At 35.4% G+C, this 22,150-nt stretch overlaps 1 protein-coding gene and 1 long non-coding RNA gene across 2 annotated transcripts; both read right to left on the minus strand.

Annotated features, from left to right (window-relative positions):
- Positions 1 to 10,888: 10,888 nt before the first annotated feature.
- On the minus strand, positions 10,889 to 13,553 carry LOC130731549 (uncharacterized). Its single transcript, XR_009016727.1, has 3 exons — positions 13,244 to 13,553; positions 12,167 to 12,243; positions 10,889 to 11,712 (listed from the first exon to the last, which is right to left on the minus strand). It is a non-coding gene; the product is annotated as an uncharacterized LOC130731549 (long non-coding RNA).
- Positions 13,554 to 13,748: 195 nt separating this feature from the next.
- LOC130731550 (F-box/kelch-repeat protein At3g23880-like) lies at positions 13,749 to 14,754 on the minus strand. The gene is made up of 2 exons (XM_057583843.1): positions 14,504 to 14,754; positions 13,749 to 14,423 (listed from the first exon to the last, which is right to left on the minus strand). Exons 1-2 carry the CDS (start codon positions 14,630 to 14,632, stop codon positions 14,160 to 14,162), a joined length of 393 nt encoding a protein of 130 aa, XP_057439826.1. The 5' UTR covers positions 14,633 to 14,754; the 3' UTR covers positions 13,749 to 14,159.
- Between the last annotated feature and the right edge of the window lie 7,396 nt (positions 14,755 to 22,150).

Raw genomic sequence — 22,150 nt, forward strand, 5'->3', positions numbered from 1 at the left:
TCATCTCGGAGTTAGGAACATAATCGAGATCACTTGAAGCTGTGTCTCCTACTTTGGCTTTCCTTTTCTGATTCTTTTTTCCCAACAGGCGGGTTGCTGGTTGTGTGGCCTCATTTTCGTCGCCCTCGATTGATGCACTCCGGTCAGACGATGTTGCATACACCCCATCTCCTGACTTCTTCTGCCTTGTTGAACTGGTTGTCATAAATGTTCCCTTCCACTTTGGTTCATCCTTCACCAACCGCCATTCATTCTCGTGTTTGAAATCTTTACCCGTATCTACATGATATAATTGATGCGTCGTAGCCATGATGTCCTTATATGAGTGTCCACTTTTCCAATGATTGACGGCTTTAGTGTGGCAACCGACAAATTTTTGAAGATCAACATTCAATTTATTAAAATGAGATTTCAGGGATAACCATGTCCTCGAAGGAGAGGCATCGTCGCGGTACTCCTCATATTGGGCTCGGATCTTATTCCAAAACAAATCTGACTTTTCCTCATTTCCCACGACCCGATCTGTAGAAACGTTGAGCCATGATTGAAGAAGAAGTATATTATCTTTACCACTCCATTTGGTGCGTTTCTTTCCGGATTCTTCAAGATCAATATCATCTAGACCCCGTTGAGTAGAAAATTCAGGCTCATCGGGCATAGCCTCACATTGTGTACTTGAGACTTTTGAACTACTGCTGCTACCAGTAGGAGGTGCTTGGTATTGTGGTGGATACATGCAATATTGTGGATTGTTTGGATAAGGCATTTGTGGTGGATATGGTCTCGTTTGACCCTGAGGTTGGTTTTGATGGTAGAACGATTGTGGAAACATTTGATACGAAGGATTTTGAACATTACCACCGGTGTGAGGAGGTTGGTTTTGAGGGTGACACATCTGCGGATGTTGGCTTTGTGGTTGATACATTTGCGGATGTGGGTTTTGTTGTTGGAACATCGGCATAGGTTGGCTTTGCGGGCCAATCATCTGCGAATGTTGGTTTTGTTGTTGGAACACCATCATAGGTTGGCTTTGCGGGTGAATCATCTGCGGAGGTTGGTTTTGTGGCGGAAACATATGCGAAGGTTGCAAACCTTCACTTGTAGGAGGTGTTTCATTGTCGAGCAGTGGATAATATTGCTCATAAGGATTAGACATTTTGAGAAATTTGAGAATTTTTGGACAAGAGAGAAATTGTGGGAGTAAATGTTGGTGTTTCAAATGGTCTACTGCACTATATATAAGGTAAACAAGCTGAGAATTGAAAAAACAGTCAGTAAAGAAGCTGAGAATTGAAAAAACGGTCAGAAAACCGGTCAATTTAAAAAAATTCAAAAAAAAAAAAAGCCCAAATGGGCAGAAAACCGACTCCAGCCGGTCTGGACCGGTCCAGAACGGTGGGATGACCGGCTCAGCCGGTCACCCACTATATAATCTATTTTTCCTCACTCACTCTCCATTCCAACCCTCAACCCTAGCCGCTCCTCTCTTCTTCCTCTCTTCTCCCACGCTCAGCTTCTTCTTCAACCTCTCTCACTCACCTTCTTCCTCAAGCTCTCACTCACCTTCTTCTTTTCCCCTTCCTCTTTCCCCCTTCCTCTTTCCCTGACCTGCAGCGCCTCCTTTTCCCCTTCCTCTCACCCTGACCTGCAGATCCTTCCTCTCTGCCTCACTTCTCCTTTTCTCCTTCCTCTCGACACCTCCCCTTCTCCTTCCTCTCTCCCTCACTTCTTCTCCCTCGATCTCTCTGGTCCACTCCTCCAAAGCCCCAACCGATCACCAAACATCAACCGCCGCCACCAAACAACCACATGCAGTCACCATCGGCCACCAAACAACCACCACCGCCACCATACAGCCTCAATCCGACCCCCACAACCCCTGTTTGCAAGCTTCAAAGCCTTGAAGCTTGCAAAAATCCTTCCTTTTCACACATGCAAGGGCCAATACTCTCAGATCAGAGCTTCCAGAACTTCACCAGAGAAGATTTTTTTATTTATTTATGTAAATATCAATTTTTGTGTTTTAAGTTTCAATTTCTTCATGTAAAGTTTCAATTCATTCAATAAAATTGCAATTTCCGTCCTCTGATTATGTCTCTGTTGAACTTGAATTGTTCAATTTCATCTTTTCTGTTATGTTTGCCTCTGAAAGCTGTTGGGGGAGTGAGAGAAAATAGATTATTTTAGTTAAGAAACTGAAAAAGCAAAGTTGCTTGCAGAAGCAACCATGGACTGTAGTTAAGAAATTGAAACTGCCAACTAAGCAAGCTCCAATGGCTTGAAAAGCTAAGAAACGGTTCTTAGCACCTCCAACCTGGTTAAGAAACCAGCGTTGGAGTTGCTCTTAGGCTTTACTTAAATCTACAAAAAAAAATCAGCTAAAATGAATTGTCATAAAATAATTGTGTGGTTGAATCGAAATATTCCATTACTAGATAGCTCAGATTGTGCGGGTAATTAATCAGCTCTAAAAGTATCCATTTCAAAAGCTTATCTTTCTTGCCTTTCTCTTTGTTTTGCTTCTCTCTCTGTTTAGCTTTCTTGCCTTTCTCTCTCTCCATCTCTCTTTCTTCTTGATAGACATGTTGATGTTATCCATTAAACATTAGTTGCCGGAATGATATTCTACATTCAATTTTGCAGTGGTTGTTATTTGCTTAATAGAGGGAATACAATTTTGTTGAGTCTGAATTAATTTTTTCATTTGTTCAATATTTATCTTTCAATGTGTTATTTTATGATCCACTATCATACATAAATACCTTTTTATTTGGTTTTTCTACAATGCCCGGATGACTGACCACAGACTTCTTGCCTCTATTAAATGAACTAACAATTCAATAGATGCTAATGAAATAATTGAATCTGTGTCCTTCCAATTTTCAGGTTAGTCTCAAGGGTGAGCGGAATAACAATTTCACTAAGAAAGATCAAAGAAGGTACAATGGATTCCATTCACATGATCTGGACAGACACTTTCCTGGTGCAATGTAAGAGGTCTATTACTTATTAAAGCTGATTATCTATCGATCACTTATAAGAGTTGGACCAAAAAGAGCTCTCACTTACGGTGCATTGGAACAATCACTTTGTTTTATTTTTGTTAATAATTGATATTGTACATTGGAGGAGGTGTGAGAGTTCACCAGCTTCGAATTCACAATTGTTTTAGTATCCATTAACGTTTTAGTTCTAAACATGAAATATATCTTCCATCTTCTATATTAAAGATAACAATGCTTTCTTTTGCATGATGGCGAGACTTATGCTTACTTGGTTAATACTCTTGCTCCAGAAGTTGCTGGTCCATCTGTCTTGGCCACAAGTGATTGGTATGTGATTCTTCTATGTGACACTTGGTTGCAGCAGCGACTTTCTGGCTTGATGAGATAAGGGACCTTAATAAAAGGGAGTAATGTTCCTTCCATTAACAGTCTCATCTCACGGAGTGACCTGGGAGATCATGATGATGGTGAGTCCAATGGGATGAATAACAAATTGGTTGTGGATGGCGTTAATGGTTTAGGTAGAGATTGCTCATGAACAGGATCCAGAGGAACCATTTGAGATTTCTTGCAATTAGCATTTTTTTTACTTAGTATTTGACTATGATGTTTTCTTTTCCCATCAATTTGCAAATATTTTCATGTAATATTTGTTCTGTGGAAAAATTGCAGAAATTGAGAAATGAAAAGTTTACCAATAAATGTAGAGAAGGAAAACGTTATGTGGTCTGAGAGGAAGAAATGTAAAAGTTAAATAGGTTGATTTTGGTTGGAAATAACTATGGAGCATGGAATGCCTATACCGTGAATATATAAAGAGGGTGGTGAAACTATTCATCTTTCTATTAATATTCATGAGTAATTTAGCACAGGCACGTGAGAGGACACTTGAGTATCTAGACATGAAATCTTTTAATATAATATAGCTCTACTAATTATTACAGTTGATGTAATTTATTCATGCATTTTGTTCTCCCGTACAACTGATGGTATGGTCATGTATCTTTGAATATGTGTTAACTACTAAGTACTATATTTTATAATATAGTGACACCAAAAAAAATACATAAGTATTATATTCTAGGGTTAATAGTCAAAATGGTTGGATATATATATTTTTCCAATTAAGTGGTGGTCAAAAACAGCCAATCATTGTAAAAATGACCGCCACTAAATGTCATTTTTCCTAAGATGAACTAAAATTAAACTCGCTTGCAAACTTATGGACTAATTTAACCTTTAATAATTAAAAAGAGTGCGATATCAATCAATTAAGTCAATTTGTTAAATAGTAGTATCGGTGCTTACTCTGGTACCCATAATTACAAATGAGTGTAGGTACATTAGTAATGTGTATGAGTAAAATGACGACATTTAAGCTGACATAAATAAGTGAGTGCTGACTTGACATTATTTTCTAATTCGTACTCATTCTTTCACTATTTGCTTAATGACCCTCACATTCATTTCAATCACCAAATTCAAGTGTTTCATCTCCATGTTCTTAATCTTCTTCAAATACTCATTATTACCAGAACCCAAAACACTCAATCTCACCCCAGTTCCACTTTTTCCATATTCTTCTTCTTTCTCAATCCCACCCAAAAGAGGAGTGGTTCAAACCCAAAACCCATTCAACCATAAACATCCACTAATTGCTTTATGGACATGTCAGATGCCCCGTTCCAAGGTTCAATAATATAAGCAAATATTAGATTCACATGCCCACTTTCCAGATCCAAGGTTCAAAAACTAGATGATGTGGATACAATGTAATTTAATTTGGGAATCTAGGATACTTGTATTCTTCGCTGGATCTCAAAATTCAATCAAACGTAACTCCTTGATCCCAATTTTCTCCTTCCTCTGTGTTCCCTTTTTTCTCCTTCCTCTGTGTTCAACGTATTTTCCTCTTTCCCTTACTTGAATGGTTGAAGTTGCTCTTCAAGGCTCCTTTTTCTGGGTTGATTCAAATTACAGATTGTAGACTTGCAGGTGTGAGTAAGAAATGAAGAATCTGGTGGGTTAGTCAAGGACTAACAAATAATAATTACTAATTTTATGAGCTGAATTAGAATTATAACAAGTTTATAACCTTAAATATATGAAACAAAAGAATATTACAGGTGTAAGTATATAATTGGTACATATGATTCCTGTACCACACCCATAAAATTAATCCGGTACCAGAGAATTCGCCAGTAGTATCAATCCGTAGATTCATGAATTTATTTTAAATAATTGTAAAATTTGTCCGTGTGTATCTATGCACGGGGATAATCCTAATATCATATAGGAACTAGTGCTTTTTTACCCGTGCGTTGCACGGGGAATATGTCTATTGTATTTGATATATCGATTCATATTTTAAATTATAAATATTTAAGATGCTAAGAATATAAGAATAATCATAATAAAGATGTAGATATTTAAAGAGCACAAATTTTGAAAAACACAGAAGTTAATAAACCAAAAGCTTTAATTTTTGCATGTGAGGTATAACTGAATTTTGTTTGTGAAGATGTATACTCGTGTTGCATAAAGGGTAATGTTTTTGTGTTTTAGATATATAACAATACATAAATATATAATTATTTTTTAAATTATTAAAAATACACTTAAGTTATAGAAAATGAATATTATTTTTTTTAACTCGTACAAATTTTCATTTTCATGTAAAATGTTTCTCCCCGTGAGATCTCGTAACTCTAATTTGTTAGCACTAATAAATTCAGGCCATAATTTTATAGTCCATATGTATTAATATTTTGTATTCTCGTACTTTTCTTACTATCAAATTATTATAGTTATATACTTATATAAATATACACTCTTTAAATTTTGAAAATAATACTAAAGTTAATTATATTAAATTTATTCTATTAAAATAATATCAATTAATTAGTTTAGAATATAATGATTGTATAAAAAAAGTATAATGATACTTTTTATATAAAATAAAATCTCACGTAGATAGCATTATAGTACTTTAAAATTAAAACTTACAATTGAAAATTATACGCAAATACAAACAACAACCGCTTTTAGGTTTCAGAGCAGACTTAGATGCAAATCATCTTACTCAATGGATTCTCATTTATCAGAGAAACAAAATCTTATAAATTTCATAAATCAATATAGATTTAAAATTTTCAAATTAGCCAAGATAGATTTGTTTTGGAAATGAATTTTAGGTACAGAAATTTCTCCTCGTCATTTATACTCCCTCCGCCCCCTATTATAAGTCACTTTTTGTGAGTTTTTTTTGTCCCAAAATATAAGTCACTTTACAATATCTATGCAACATTAATTTTTTCTCTCCATGTTTACCCTTGTAGCATTTAAAGAATTTTCCTACTTTCCAATATTTTTCTTTATTATCGAGGTCACTTTCATTTATATCTACTCAAAAAACTTCCAAAACTTATTTTTTATTGGTGGAAGGCAATAAAGACACCATAAAAATTAATTAATAATCTCAAAAAAAATAAAAGATCCAAGCTAAAATCAAGAAATAAACAACTTAAATCTTAATCAAATCTAAAATTTAAAAAGGTACTAATTAAAGATAGATAAAAACTACCAAAGTTTAGCAAATCACAATAAAAACTCATAAAACCCTGAATTAAATAAAAATCCGAAAATTCAATAAAAATACGATAAAAAGTAATTAACACTCTTCAGGGAATATGTAACTATATGGTTTAAAACTTATGAAAGGTGCTGGTAGACTGGCGGTATGTTTTTCACGGGAATTGAAAACCTTTTACCATGTACATTATGAGAGGGAAGGTAACGTTTGGCACAAAGAAAACTTATATAAGAACAGAGAGGGAAATATTGAATGGTAACATATTAACCATGTAATCAATATTTTAATTGTAAACATAAACGGGATGCCAATCATAAATAGATAAATATTTTTAATTTAAATTCACTTTAAATCTTTTGAAATATTAATAAAATATACAACAAAAAGTTCATATGCAAACAAATAAATGTTCTCAAGATTTAGCTTAAGCAAATAAGGGACCATAAAATTCTAAAGAAAATTCACCATTCCAGAAAAAAAAAATGCAACCTAGCAATAAGATTTGGCAATTCCAAATTAACACTAACCTATAGGTATTCAGTTGTAGAAGAATCCCACCAAAACTATGAAAAAATCTAAATTGCAAGGTGAAATGAATCACACTACTTTTCCACATACCTGGATTAATTAAAAAATATATATTTTCTATTGTTTTATATGCACAATATTTTTTTTATTGATCTCAAGTTAATTATTTTCTCATAAAAAATACCTTTTTAAATTTTAGATTTGATTAGGATTTAGATTGTTTATTTCTTGATTTTATCTTAATTTATTTTTAATTTATTTCTAGAGTATTAATTAAATTTTATGGTATTTTTAGTGAATTTTTCTGATTTTTATTTTATATGCACAATATTTTTTTTTATTGATCTCATCTTGCTTATGTTAGTCACTAAGACTATGTTTGTATAAATGTTCACATACATTTAAATGCACCTATATCTCAATCTTTGTTAGTAGTACATGCCTCAAATTAAAGTACGTACTTATGGCCATTAACCTTAAGATTTGGATAACACACTGCAGTAAGATCTGGTTAGCCTAATTCATAAGCTTACAACATCAAAGAAACTTTTAATCCCCCCTTAAAAAGTGAGAACAGATGGAAAACAATTCACCTTTCATGACCAGTGAGAACAGATAAATGTTGAAATAACATACATAACAATGAAAAATAAATAAATGGGATGTTCATCTATCAATGTTAATTTTTTTTATCAACAAACACATTAATACATGAACATTACAAAACAATAATAATGAAACATAGAATGGGTTAAAACATGATTTGGCGAACAAAAGACACTTCTAGAACTACATGAAAGAATCATTAAAATTGAAGAAGAAGGACTACCAGAGATATGAGGAAAATGATATGCCTTTGACTTTTGAGTGATAACAATTCTTAGTCTACAAAGCCACAAAGCATTGTTTTTTACATACCTGGAACAAAGAGGCTGAAGCAAGAAGTGAGAAACTCGTTTTTGAGTTTGAAGAACATGCACTCTCAAATCTCAATTGTGATTTCCCTCAGTAACCATAAAAAAAATTCTCAATTGTGATGGGGATAAATTTATAATGAAAAATTTAATTGAAGTGAAGGTCCATGTTGTTTTTGAAGCATATATGATTTGAGGTTTGCCATGGTTGAGATGAAGAAGGGAGAAATAGAGAAAATTGTGTGAGTATTTGGAGATAGAGAACGTATGAAGGTTTTTTTTGCTCTTCTAACCTTTTTTATTTTCTAATATAGATTGATATTGATACTCTATATAAAAAACAAAATTTTTTAGTAAGATTTTTTTAACAGAAACTATCTAACAAAGATACATAAAAACAAACAACCTAAATCCTAATCAAATTTAAAATTTAAAAAGGTACTAAATAAATATAGATAAAAACTATCAAAATCTAGCAAATCACAATAAAAACTCATAAAATTCTGAATTAATTAAAAATCCGAAAATTCAATAAAAATACCATAAAAATTAATTAATGCTCTAAAAATAAATTAAGATTAAATCAAGAAATAAACAACCTAAATCCTAATCAAATCTAAAATTTAATGTGGCAAATAGGGCCAAGGTGGAAAAGCTGATGTGTAAATTATTAAATGAGAATTAATAGGTGGAAAAGCTGACGTGTAAATAATTAAGTGAGAATTAATCTCGGAGCGACACGTCACTAACTTGGCCTGTGAGAGCGACACGTCATGCTAGAAGTTCTTCTTTTCTAACAAAGATACATAAAAACAAACAACCTAAATCCTAATCAAATCTAAAATTTAAAAAGGTACTAAATAAATATAGATAAAAACTATCAAAATCTAGCAAATCACAATAAAAACTCATAAAATTCAGAATTAATTAAAAATTTGAAAATTCAATAAAAATACCATAAAAATTAATTAATGCTCTAAAAATAAATTAAAAATAAATTAAGATTAAATCAAGAAATAAACAACCTAAATCCTAATCAAATCTAAAATTTAATGTGGCAAATAGGGCCAAGGTGGAAAAGCTGATGTGTAAATTATTAAATGAGAATTAATAGGTGGAAAAGCTGACGTGTAAATAATTAAGTGAGAATTAATCTCGGAGCGACACGTCACTAACTTGGCCTGTGAGAGCGACACGTCATGCTAGAAGTTGTTCTTTTCTAATATATATAGATGAGGTGGATACGTTACAGTTTTACACTTGTAATATCTATTTTAATGAATTAATGTCATGATTAATGATTAAAATTAATTATAATTATGAAACTGCCTCACAACTTTATTGTTTTCAATTTTAGCCCCTAATTTTAGCAAACCAGGTTCAAATTGCAAATAATCAATTATAGTTGTTGGTTTTGTTTGCCTTCCATCAGCTTCATCATCCACATATGGTTATGTGTGTGTTTGGAAAACTTATCCAGGATCCACGTTTGGCCTCGATCCACGTTTTCAGAAGCAAGAAATAGTTGCTTTTAGATTTCTGGATCCACGTTTAGTCTATCCAGATTTGAAACCAAACACACACTATAACATTAGGATTTAGTAGTTTACTGATGACTTATGAGTCTGTGCTAGGCCAGAATAATCTCCACTTTTGTCAACTAGTTATCCACCTTAACAGTGACACTTGTATCTTGATACGAACATTTAACTGTTCCTTATTTAGTAAAAAATTCAATAATTTTAGACTATGCTATGAAACTTCAATTCCAGCGGGTTTCCCTGAACACAATGCGGACGAGGTTATACTTAAAAGAAAAAAAGAATATGCAATGAACAATGAGCAAAGAATCTGAATTCCACACCACACTTGTCTCTTTAAATATAAAATTTTAAATACATTTTTTGTGGTTAATTTTCTTCATCAGAATCATCAAATGAGTGATTTTTCCTCAACAATTGTATGACATCCATGAGGTTTTCGTCTCTAAAAATTATGATTAATTTAATCCAACATGATTCCTTATTTTGTATTATTTTTTTAATCCCACCATACCACATATTTATATTATTTATTTTTTAAAATTTAAAATTAAATTAATGCTCCAACTAAAAAATATTTAATTAATATTCATATCAAACGTGTAGTGACTGCACACCACAATTACCCTGAAAAACCATTATTATTTGTGCTTGGCACTGCTCCCTCAGCTGCTTATAAGGTGAGTTCACCCCTTATAGACTCATTTAGAGATAGGCAGTAGTAAAATACACACATCACATGTCCTATGTTACCTTTTGCAAATGTATCTTTCTTGGAGCCAGTTTGCATAAACTTCTCATCAAGAACTTATGGAAAAAGAAAAACTGAAATAATCTTACAATGACTATCAGACATCTAAATAATAGTTCCATGCATAAGTTAAAATCATCTTCTACACCTCAATTTTCCAGAAACTTCATCGTTAACTTCTCCTTCAACACCTATAAACTTACTACGTTAATTTCTTTTTTTCATAAGTTAGGTGTCAAAAACTAACTATCCTAAATGTTAAGTTATCAGGTTAAGACACACTTGGTACATGTTTGGAAAGCAAAATCAATTCTAACCAGTAAAATTGCCACAACAAATACTTGCATGTGTTAAACATAATCAATTTTGAGATTTTACAACTGAATTGCATAACATAACCCTATAAAAAGTTAAAACCTAAACTAAACCTAAGGCAGAGATGTAATTCCATATAAAGAGGTGAATGGATCACTAACCTAGTAATGCAATAGCTCACAAGGTATTCCTCATTAGAAAGTAAGCAGAAACCAAACCATTTTAGAATTAATAGTACTAGTTAAGAGAGTGAGGCTGGAGTCAACAACAGAAGTAGTACAGAAAAATTAGAGGACTATTAACACAAATTGTCGGAAATTTCATTGCATTCAAAACAGAAATAAATAAGAAACTGTCTACCTTTAAGAACATTGTCAGAAAAATGCAAATAGGTTAATAAACATGCATTAGAATCTTTTTCCTCCACATAACCTGTCTCTTCCTTGATGCATGCATTAGAATCTTTTTCCTCCACATAACCTGTCTCTTCCTTGATGCTTTGAATTTCAACAGTTTGTTAGCAGCAAGAACTTCTGATGCTTTTAAATTCTCCTTCAGTTCCTCTTGCTCTTTCATCACTTGATCTAATTCTGCATTAAGGGAGGAAGCAAGGCTTTTCAGGGTGGTTTCTTCTCACTTCTCAGAAACTTGCTACAATGTCTTTGTGGCTTCTATAATCTCCAGGGTTATTAGTTTCACATAATTCACCTCATGAGCCTCTTTCACCTCCTCCTGAAGCTCCTGAAGATTCAGTAATCTCTGAAATTCCTCTCAATGATCTAACTTCTTGACCAAGAAGTCTAGAACAAAAAGTATAACTAAAATAATGATTTTCCAGAATTTAACTGTGAGAAGCAATTTTAGGTTGAAAGCAGCAGGATAAAACTTCAATAACAACAAAGTTTATACATCATTAGTGTTTCAACATCCCACTTCAGGCCAACATAATTTGCAGCAAAAATTACCAATCACCACTTTCAGCTTCTTTCATTCAGCACAAGTCACCCTTTTGTAGCTAATGCAGAAGAGGCAACATCCCTCACTTAAGAGTACTATCATTTAGGCACTGCAAGATTCAAATTTAAAAATTAACAATGCTAGATAATAAAACACACAACTCAAACCATCCATAAGACAAACCTACTAAATCATAATCAAAATTAAAAGATAAGGCCAACACAGGTCCAAGTTTGTTGTTCCCTTTTTAGCACCACTCGCTTCTCAGACCCCTCTCTCTTCTCTCTCTTTTTCAAAACACCAACTCTTCAACCCATAAATCAAAATTAAGAGACCATATTCTCCACATCAACTCTGCTACCTAGCCTTTGCACAACCATCACAACACCATCCTTCACTCCCCACAACAGAATTATATATACAATTGCTAAATATTTTGTCTTAGTTTCAGTGAGCATGCCAATAAGATTTAATAAAGTATTAAATTATTGTTACATAAAGAAAATGAAGATGCTATCAACCATGTGTAGTCTAATAATCTGATTGAATACAATCACACCCACTTGTAAATAGATTTTCCCTTCACCATTAGTCAAGCCTTCCACTTGCATCAGTTCTATAATCTGTTTAGGAGATGCCACTGCAATGAAAAAACAAACAAATTAGTTACCCTATTTTTACAACTTACCAAGTCCTAAAAAACAAACAGATAGATATAAGTCATAAAACTAAATTAGAAATAAGGTGTGGGATATGCAGTCAATGCAGATATTTGAGATTGAATAACGACAACATTGGAAGACTGGTAGCATGTTCTGAGAACTTCGATACATCATTGAGGCTCCGGAATGTCTATCTCTATTTAAAGTAAACAACATATAGTTAAGTCAGCAAAGATCCTGTTCAAATAAAATTGAAGAGATTCCTATATCTGAAACTGCCAACTAATCCTTTATTTCTTAACCAATCCCATGGGTTTAAGAGATATGCTTGCTCAACCCATGGTTAAGATATTTCACAAGATAACCGTTCTTGAAATATTTCCAAATCAATTTTCATCTGCAGCAAGTGTTAAATAATTTGAATCTAATTAGGACCACATGTCCACATCATAACATGTCTATGTCAACCAAATCTGATAGAAGATGCAGCATGTTCTTATCATTAAAACTGAAATTAAAAGCCAAAAAGAGAAAAAGGTTAATAAATAAATTACGCATATATAAGAAAATTTATTCTAAGAACATGCATGAGTACTCATCTAACTAAAGCACACCCTCACCTATACTACTACAGGTACAAAAACCATTTGTCCCCTGTGTTTAATTATTTATATTTTTATCAAATGTGTATATGTCATAAATTCGATGATAGCTTAAAGTCAACATTTAAGAAATAAACAATGACAATTAAAGATGTCTTTAGTATGATCTCATGGAGAACCTCAAGTAATTTCCCTCCATTTGCTCATCCCCAACCCCGAATCATCATGACATGAAAAAAATAGCATGAAAAAAAAGTGAAGGGCCAATTTCAGTTCTCAGTTTGTAAAAGTGTCTAGTGTATTTGGATAGGTGCACCTGAATAATCTTATAGAACATACATAAGCTTATCAAATTAAAGTAACAATTTGTTCCTACCTCTTCAGAAAGAGGAGAAAAAACTCAGATAAAGGTGGTTGTCCTCCTTGCTGCATCCCTTTCTCAGGGCCAATCTGGAAGCACATACAGTCCAATAAAGAAAAAAGTAGAATCCAAATCAGAATAACAAAAGCACATAATTCCACATGAATACAAACATAAATGGGGGAATTCATGTTTTGTATATAACATGGATCACATGCATATAAAATACACAGTTCTTATGGAAGCATGTGTTATGAGAAACATGAGCACTGAGCAGACAATTTTCTGGCCCTCAATAAAAATCAAATTGCACTTTTGGTCCTAAACTAAATGACATATATTTTGCCACAAAGTTAAGAACCGTCACTAAACTGAATGTCATTCGTCTGATACATTTTATTATAACTAACATCTTAATATGCGACCCTTTCAAGCACCAAAGAATCTTAACTAATTAACAACAACCCATAAAGAGTCAACTATAGATTAGTAAAGTTAAATAAGATAAATAACAGTAATCACTTCTTACATAAGATAATTTTTTTGGTTACAAGAGGAAAACTATAAGATAAATTGGGAAAACAAACTGTCACTAATGAGCTTAATCTTAACAAGGTGAAACCAGACTCTCTACATAATCAGTGGCACCCAACCAATGTTTGTTGTTGTTGGGAAGTTGAAGATATTTAACACTACTATATCTTCGATTATATATGATAGCTAATTTCCCATCTTTTGCAAGCATAAAGATGTCTCCATCTCCATACAAGCGTATCAGCCAATGATGAAGGCGATGATCACATTGAAGATGTTCATAACTGATACTCAACAGACGAGTCCAAGACTCTGGAACTCCATACTCGGTCATTTTCCACGCAACAAAATGGGTTCCCTTATGGTCATAAAAAAGGCAAAGGCAATTCCCCAAAACCTATATCTGAGCACGAGGCAGCTCACTAATACCCTCAGGCAGTGACAACAAGCGGTATGTCTCCTGACGCATGTCAAGGGAAATAATCACCAACTGGCGCGCTAACCAATTAACGCAGCCACCTACAAAGAGTCCATTGGAATGACGAAAGTCAATTGGGCTGTCAGGGATGCTCAGAATCTCTCTCCAGCAACTCTCACCAATGCAATGAACCATTGTCTTGCACACCCTCTGATCCAGAGGTTCATTCAGCAATACCACAACCTAGCAAAGAGGAAATAATCAGTACAATACAATAAATGATAACATGAGTAATCTAATTGAATATCCTATAACTGACCGACCTTGTAAGTGTCACATGAAATATCATAGCCGAAGCCATAATTGAGACTAAAGAAACCGGCATGAATTAATGGTGGTATCTTGTTGAACCTTAAGCCTGTGGCAGGGTTACAGGGCATGAAACAGAGCATGTTCCTGAGTTTTAAGCAGATCAAGCTGTTACATGATCAAATGACATCGGCGTCCTTGAACTCGTCGAAACAAAGGAAGCAGCTATCTTGGTCCATAATGGACGAGGGGTCTTGGAGCAAGCGAGGCACGGGGCACGGAATGAAGCAGCGGTCAAAGGAGTGTAACGCCCCGATTTTCAGGGGTTACTGTAACACCCCGGTTTCTCAACTGAGGAGTCACATTAGTAACCTAACAAGTCTAAGGACTATTTCGTAATCCTAAGAAAACACGATAATTTTTTTTTTTCCTTTTCAAAACAACTAAACACAGTTTAATACATAACATAGTCTTAATTAAACAACCCGTTCCCGACATATAATAATAATGTCTTACAATGTCATAAGCAAGTCTCCAAAATAAGTACGCACACTTAAACAGTGGCGAAAACAGGGTTTTAGTAACATAGTTTTCAGATAACGAAAAGGACTCGAAGCATAAACCACTAAGAGGAAACTATACAGCTTCTTTCATCCTTGCTCCGCCGGTTACTATCCCTCCTCCATCTCAGCATGGCTAAGCATCGCCAGAAGGCTCTTCATCGCCTAATAGCGTTAAGCGCCCAAACAACAAGTAGCAAACAGAAAGGGTTAACTCCATACAACTACCACATATAAAAGAGAAAGCATGCTAATCAGAATTAATTGCATGTCATGATAAATAAACTAACAACTTAATTCATACCACAAATAGATAAGCTAACAATATAATCCAAGATAAATATCAATAGAAATTAGCAACATGGAATTTAAATCAGATATAAACAACCTCAACAATATAACATCAAAACAGATAACAATAAACCAATAACTAAAATCCAACAACATAGGGTCAGGTGTTAGTTCCCTATAATGCAACTATATGCTGCTACCAAAATGGATCGATCAATAGTGTCTCACAAGACGGGACAGAGCGGGAAACGGACTCCCCTGAACTATCACCAAATATCGCCCATGAAAGACGGGACAGACGGAGAACGGACTCTCCTGAATGCCACTTAATAACGCCCATGAAAGACGGGACAGTCCTGTGAAAATATCCACTCCACTGCCACTTAATAACGCCCATGAAAGACGGGACAGTCATGTGGAAAGAAAACCACTACGCTGCCACTTAAGTTTCAGCCCTATATGCCAAAATCAATCCACAACTCCCAAATCCAATAACCAAGTCAAGTATCAACAATAACCATGTCATATCCACTAGAAAGCAGTAATGACAGAAACCAGTAAACGGCTGAAGCCTCTCAGAAAACAGAGACACACGTCTCAATAAGTTCACTCGGCTGAAGCCTTCAGAAAACATTTAGCACAAGCCTCAGAAAACATTCAACATAAACAACATACAACATTGCAAAACATGCAAATATTTCAATCAATTGCCAATCAAATTAAACACCTTCATCTCAAACGCATGCAGTGCGATAAAAGCATGCAAGACTCAAAGACGCGCTAAAACTGAGTTACCCTTACCTTCATGAGTAGAAGTTGGGCATGGAAATTGCGAACCTAGAACAAAGAAAACACATTCATCAACACAAGCTTCACAAGGAGTAACACGATCTACTAATACTAATCGAAATCGTAAAGAAAGCCTCTAAAGCTTCAGAGTTCCTATTTAGGCACAAATTGACAACGGAGACTTCGTTCGCTAAAACGAGCATAACTCGAGCTACAGAACTCGGAATGACACGAAACTGGCGCCAAAATTTCGACAATTGAAAGAGCTACGCAATGGCTCAGGTCATAGAGACCCAAAAATTATTTTTGGACACGGTACCCAAGCAAATAGGTTTCGGCCACTATGGAAAATAGGGTTTTCGAACTTTTTCTTCGATCTAACTCGATTCCTAGGTATTCTTAGGCGATATCTAGGCCAGGGAAACTCTCAAAAAAATTATCGGGTCGAAAACTGTCGCAGGGGTATTTTGGTCAATATTTTTAGCTCGGAAACTCAAAATCAGAATTTCGAAAAACAAATTAGATGGGGTCGATACCAACGACGATTATAACGACTAATCCTACTAACGCTAAGCTCAGTCGAGAGTTTTTTATTCAAAAAGCGGAACCTTTGTCAGAAATGGGTATTTTGAGGAGAATCGAAACTCGGCGGCCTTTCGGCGACATTCGGCAAAATGTAATCCGCTAAACATGCTCAGGGGCACATAGGGAATAAGTTTAGACACTAAAATCAAGTTATTTGGACAGTTTTACAAAAAGCTCAAAACTTTGAGCACAGAAAGACATAGAGAAAAGCGACAGAATTTACGATCAGAGGTAAGGAAAAGCATCAGTACCTCGAGGCCTACGCGTAGCAACGAACAGAACGACGATCGGTCAAGAATTGGCAAAAATCACTTTTCCTCCTCTTCCTCTCCAAAGCCACGGCCGTGTGTGTGTGTTTTGTGATTTTTTTTTTCATTTTCAAGCTATTTATGGGTTTTGGAAAATGCGGAAAAATGAAAATTTCGCGATTCCGATTTTTCCTACAGATTCCAACGTATTTTAGACACGATAATCTTCCCGCTGAATCTTCTAATTCTTCAAAGAAATATCAATATGATTTTTTGTTTTCGAGGCTTGTTTTTAATGTTTACCGGCTTAAAATGCACTTTATGGTTTTGACCTCGGATGCAGAAACTTCCTTCTGAAGAAAGATTTGGAACGTCGATTAGAGTGGGCGTAAGCGGATGAAATCTTTATTTGAAGCTTCGAACAGGAAAAGTCTTCGGCTATGTTTGTATTTCCGTTTGGTGCCCCTAAAGTACTTTTGGTTCATGTGTAACTCTGTGCCATGATGTTTGGCAACTTCCAACTCACATTCACCCAACTCAGTTTGACCCCTAAACCAGCTTTCATCCCAACTCAACTCAAGTGTAACTTCTCAGTTCAGTTGAGTCAGTTGGGGGTGTAGATTCATCACCCAACCTGTAGTGACATTAAAGCCCTCATCTTTCATACCTTTGAGCCCACCACCACATCCAGAAACTCATGCTTCACCATTACACACCACCTTCGAGACCACCGCTTCATCACACACCACATCACCCACCACCTCACCACGCCGCGACCTCCGCCATCGTAGTCCAAGAAGCCACTACAAATTCATTCGTCCTCCTCTACCCCTTCATTGGAACACCATCATCACTGAAGTTGCGAACCACCGCGGCAGCACCATCGTCATACTAACAATCTCTCCTTGGCCAGCGCGAGGAACATTGTCGCTTCAGATTGCCTCCGAGAAGCCACCGTCAATCTCGATCTCAAACTCTCTCTTCCTCCCTCACGTTTCTTATCCCCTTTCCTCTGTTGGTGTGAAATGGTTGGGCCTGAGCCTGGTGTTTAAGTTAGGCTAAATTTTCATTTTGCATTTCATTTTTTGTTTGGTGTTTTGATTTGTTCTGAATTTATTAAATTTTGATGGATTAACTATAAAATAATTGCATAAAAATTATGTTATTGCTTAATATGTACTTAAACATGTACCCAAAAAAATGTACTTAAACAATAATGAAAATGATAAATTTAAGGAATAATAATTTCAAAACCTTCACACAAAAATTCATTATAACAATCATACCCTTTTTAGTAATTAGACACATTTAAAAGTGCTTTCAACTAAATTATCCAAACAACATTCTTTTCATCAAACTTACTTTTAAAATAAAAGTATCCAAACATAAATCACATTACATTCAACTCACATTCACTCAAACTCTGTTTTGCAAACCCACATTCACTCAAACTCCGTTTTGCAAACTGAAAACCAAACACACACTTCATCGTAGGTTAATTTAATAGCTCTAGAAAAACCAGGGATTCAGTTTCGGCAAACCTCCCGGTATCGGAAATGAGTGTTCGTAAATTCCAGGGTTTCGTATTAATCTGCTTGTCGTAGGAAGGTATACGAGCAATTCTGTATATCTCCAGAATTCTTATGACTTAATTTCTACAGTGTTTTAAGAGTATTTTGGCTCTATATAAACGCTCTCGTTCTAAGACAGTCATGTAAATGAGTCAAGTTATCGACTAAATTGACTACAGGGATAAAATTAATTAATCCATGAATTTTCTTCTTCATTAAATTATTTTTAAACAGCAACCACTTATGTAAATTCCTTTCACGTTGTATTAAATCCTAATTGTGAACAGGAAATTAATTAATTTATTCTAAGCTTTAAAAATCCGAGTCTCACAGTTACGGTAACAACCTGATAAAATAAATATGCAGTGTTTTCCAAAAGGATTTATAAAGAGAGTAATTTTTTTCTTTTGAAATGTTTTCAAAACATGTAATGCCTACACCCAACAGTAAATAAAATCTACATCAAGCCTTGAACAAGGCAAGTTCCCGAATGTATGAACGAAAGAACAAAACTACAAATCCAACAAGGAATCTGTTATGCCACGACACCCTGATCCGACCTACTCCTACGATCTCCTCACCGGGGAACCGCAAGAAAGCAATGCATCGGAACCTACCCGAATCTCAAATGCAAATTCCTAAAAATTATTAGGCAAGCTTAAACCAATAACGGTAAGCTCTCTAACCCAAGGCTCTAACCTTAAACCCGACTCTACTCTTCATGTCTTCCACTAATCTTCAAGTCTTCAGCTCCGACTCGTACGAAGGTCAAGCTCCATCGAAGATTCTCCATCGCCTAATAGCGTTAAGCGCCCAAACAACAAATAGCAAATAGAAAGGGTTAACTCCATGCCATTACCACGTATAAAAGGGAAAAACATGCTATTCAAATTTGATTACTTAGCATGGCACATAAACTAGCAACTTAATTCAAGATAGATGACGACATATATTCAACAATATAGATTTAAATCAACTATCAACATCCTCAACAATATTAACTCAGATATCAACAACTTAACAACATATATGTTAATTCAGATATCAACAACTTAATAATGTAACATTTATTCAGACATCAACTTAACAGCATATAACAACTCAGATGTCCACAACCTCCACGGTATAGAATCAATTCATATGACAATAATCTCAACAATATAACATCAAATCAAATAACAACAACCTCAATCTATATCATCTAATCAGATGTCAACAACCCCAACAATATCACATCAAACCATATATCCACGACCTCAACAATATAACATCAAATCAGATATCAGTAACCTCATCAATATAACGTCAAATCAGATATCGACAACCTCAACAGTATCGCATCAAATCAGATACCAACAACCTCATTAATATAACCTCAAATCAGATATCAATAAAACCAACAATATGAGTCAATGAATAGCGTCTCGAAAGACGGGACAATGATAGGACACACCTCCTCATCGCCACTTATAACGTCATACATGACGGGACAATCATAGGACACACCTCCTGATCGTCACTTAGGGTCTCACAAGACGGGACAATCATAGGACACACCTCCTGATCGCCACTTAGCGTCTCACAAGACGGGACAATGATATGACACACCTCCTCATCGCCACTTATAACGTCATACATGACGGGACAATCATAGGACACACCTCCTGATCGCCACTTAGCGTCTCACAAGATGGGACAATCATAGGACACGCCTCCTGATCGCCACTTAGCGTCTCACAAGACGGGACAATGATAGGACACACCTCCTGATCGCCACTTAGCGTCTCACAAGACGGGACAATGATAGGACACACCTCCTCATCGCCACTTAGCGTCTCACAAGACGGGACAATGATAGTACACACCTCCTCATCGCCACTTATACTTAAGCCCTATATCCCAAGTCAGACAACAACAAAGCCCAACCAAGGACCAATCCAAAGTAACCACATGTTCTATCCACTAGGAAGCAGTAATGACAGAAACCAGTAAACGGCCGAAGCCTCTCAGAAAACGGAGACACACGTCTCAATAAGTTCATTCGGCCGTAGCCTCCAGAAAACATTTTCCCAATTCAGCACAATAATCATAATCCAATGCCAATCAATAATAACATCTTCATCTCAAACGCATGCAGTGCGATAAAAGCATGCAAGACTCAAAGACACTCTAAAACCGAGTTACCCTTACCTTAACCAATTTCTCCATCCAAGCTCAACATCCCAGTCCAATCCAAAATAAAGCTCCCGAACTCAGCAAGTTCCCCGGTGTCCTCCTCAGTTGTGAAACCTCACCAATTGCTCCAAAGTATCTTTGCTCAGCTCAACTCATTCCAAACCTTAAGCAAAGTATCATTGCTTAGTCGCTAAGAAACAAAACAACTAATAACACTATCAAAACCCGAAAAGAAGCTTTCGAAGCTCTAGAGTTCGACATTTAGGCACGAATGCACAATAAGACATGTTTTCGCTAAAATGCGCATAACTCGAGCTACAGAACTCGGAATGACACGAAACCAACACCAAAATTTCGACAATTGAAAGAGCTACGCAATGGCTTAGGTCATACAGACCCAAAAATTATTTTTGGACACGATACCCTAACAAACAGGTTTCGGCCACTTTAGAAAATAGGGTTTCCGAACTTTTTCTTCGATCTAAATCAATTCCTAGGTATTCTTAGGCGATATCTAGGCCAGGGAAACTCTCAGAAAAATTATCGGATCGAAAACTAGAACAGGGGTATTTTGGTCAAGATTTTTAGCTCGGAAACTCAAAATCGGAATTTCGAAAAATAAATTGGATGAGGTCGATACCCACGACGTTTATGACAACTAATCCGACTGACGCTAAGCTCAGTCGAGAGTTTTTGATTCAAAAAGCGGAACCTTATCATAAAATGGGTATTTTGAGCAGAATTGAAGTTCTGCGGCGATTCGACGAGAATCGGCGAAATGTAATCCGCTAAACATGCTCTTGGGCATGCAGGGAATAAGTTTAGACAGAGAAATCAAGTTATTTGGACAGTTTTACAAAAAGCTCAAAACTTTGAGCACAGAAAGACATAGAGAAAAGCGACAGAATTTACGATCAGAGGTAAGGAAAAGCATCAGTACCTCGAGGTCTACGCGTAGCAACGAACAGAGCGATGATCAGGCAAGAATCGGCAAAAATCTCTCCTCCTCCTTCTCCTCTCCAAGCCGAGGCCTCCATGGGTGAAATGGTGAGGATTTTTGGTTTTTCAAGCTATTTATAGGAGAGGGAAAATGCAGGAAAATAAAAATTTCGCGATTCCGATTTTTCCTGCACATTCCTCTGTGAATTATAAGATAGAATCCGGCGATAGAATTTCAAAACTCGAATTAGGCTTCTTGGAATTTAAGCAAACGATTCACTAACGGTGTTAATCGATTTAACCCGAAAAGTTACTTTTTGCAATCGATGCCGGAAGAGAAAACTTCATTCAGAAGAAAGATTGGAAACATCGAAAGAAATGGGTGTACGCATGTGGAATCTTCGTTTGAAGCTCCGAATAGAAAAAGTCTTCATCAACAGTTTACTTTAAGGTTCTTCAGTTATCAGGGATTCAGTTTCGGCAAACTTCCGAGAAACGAAATC

Source organism: Lotus japonicus, chromosome 1, assembly GCF_012489685.1.
Source record: "Lotus japonicus ecotype B-129 chromosome 1, LjGifu_v1.2".
NCBI classification, from domain to species: Eukaryota; Viridiplantae; Streptophyta; class Magnoliopsida; order Fabales; family Fabaceae; genus Lotus; species Lotus japonicus.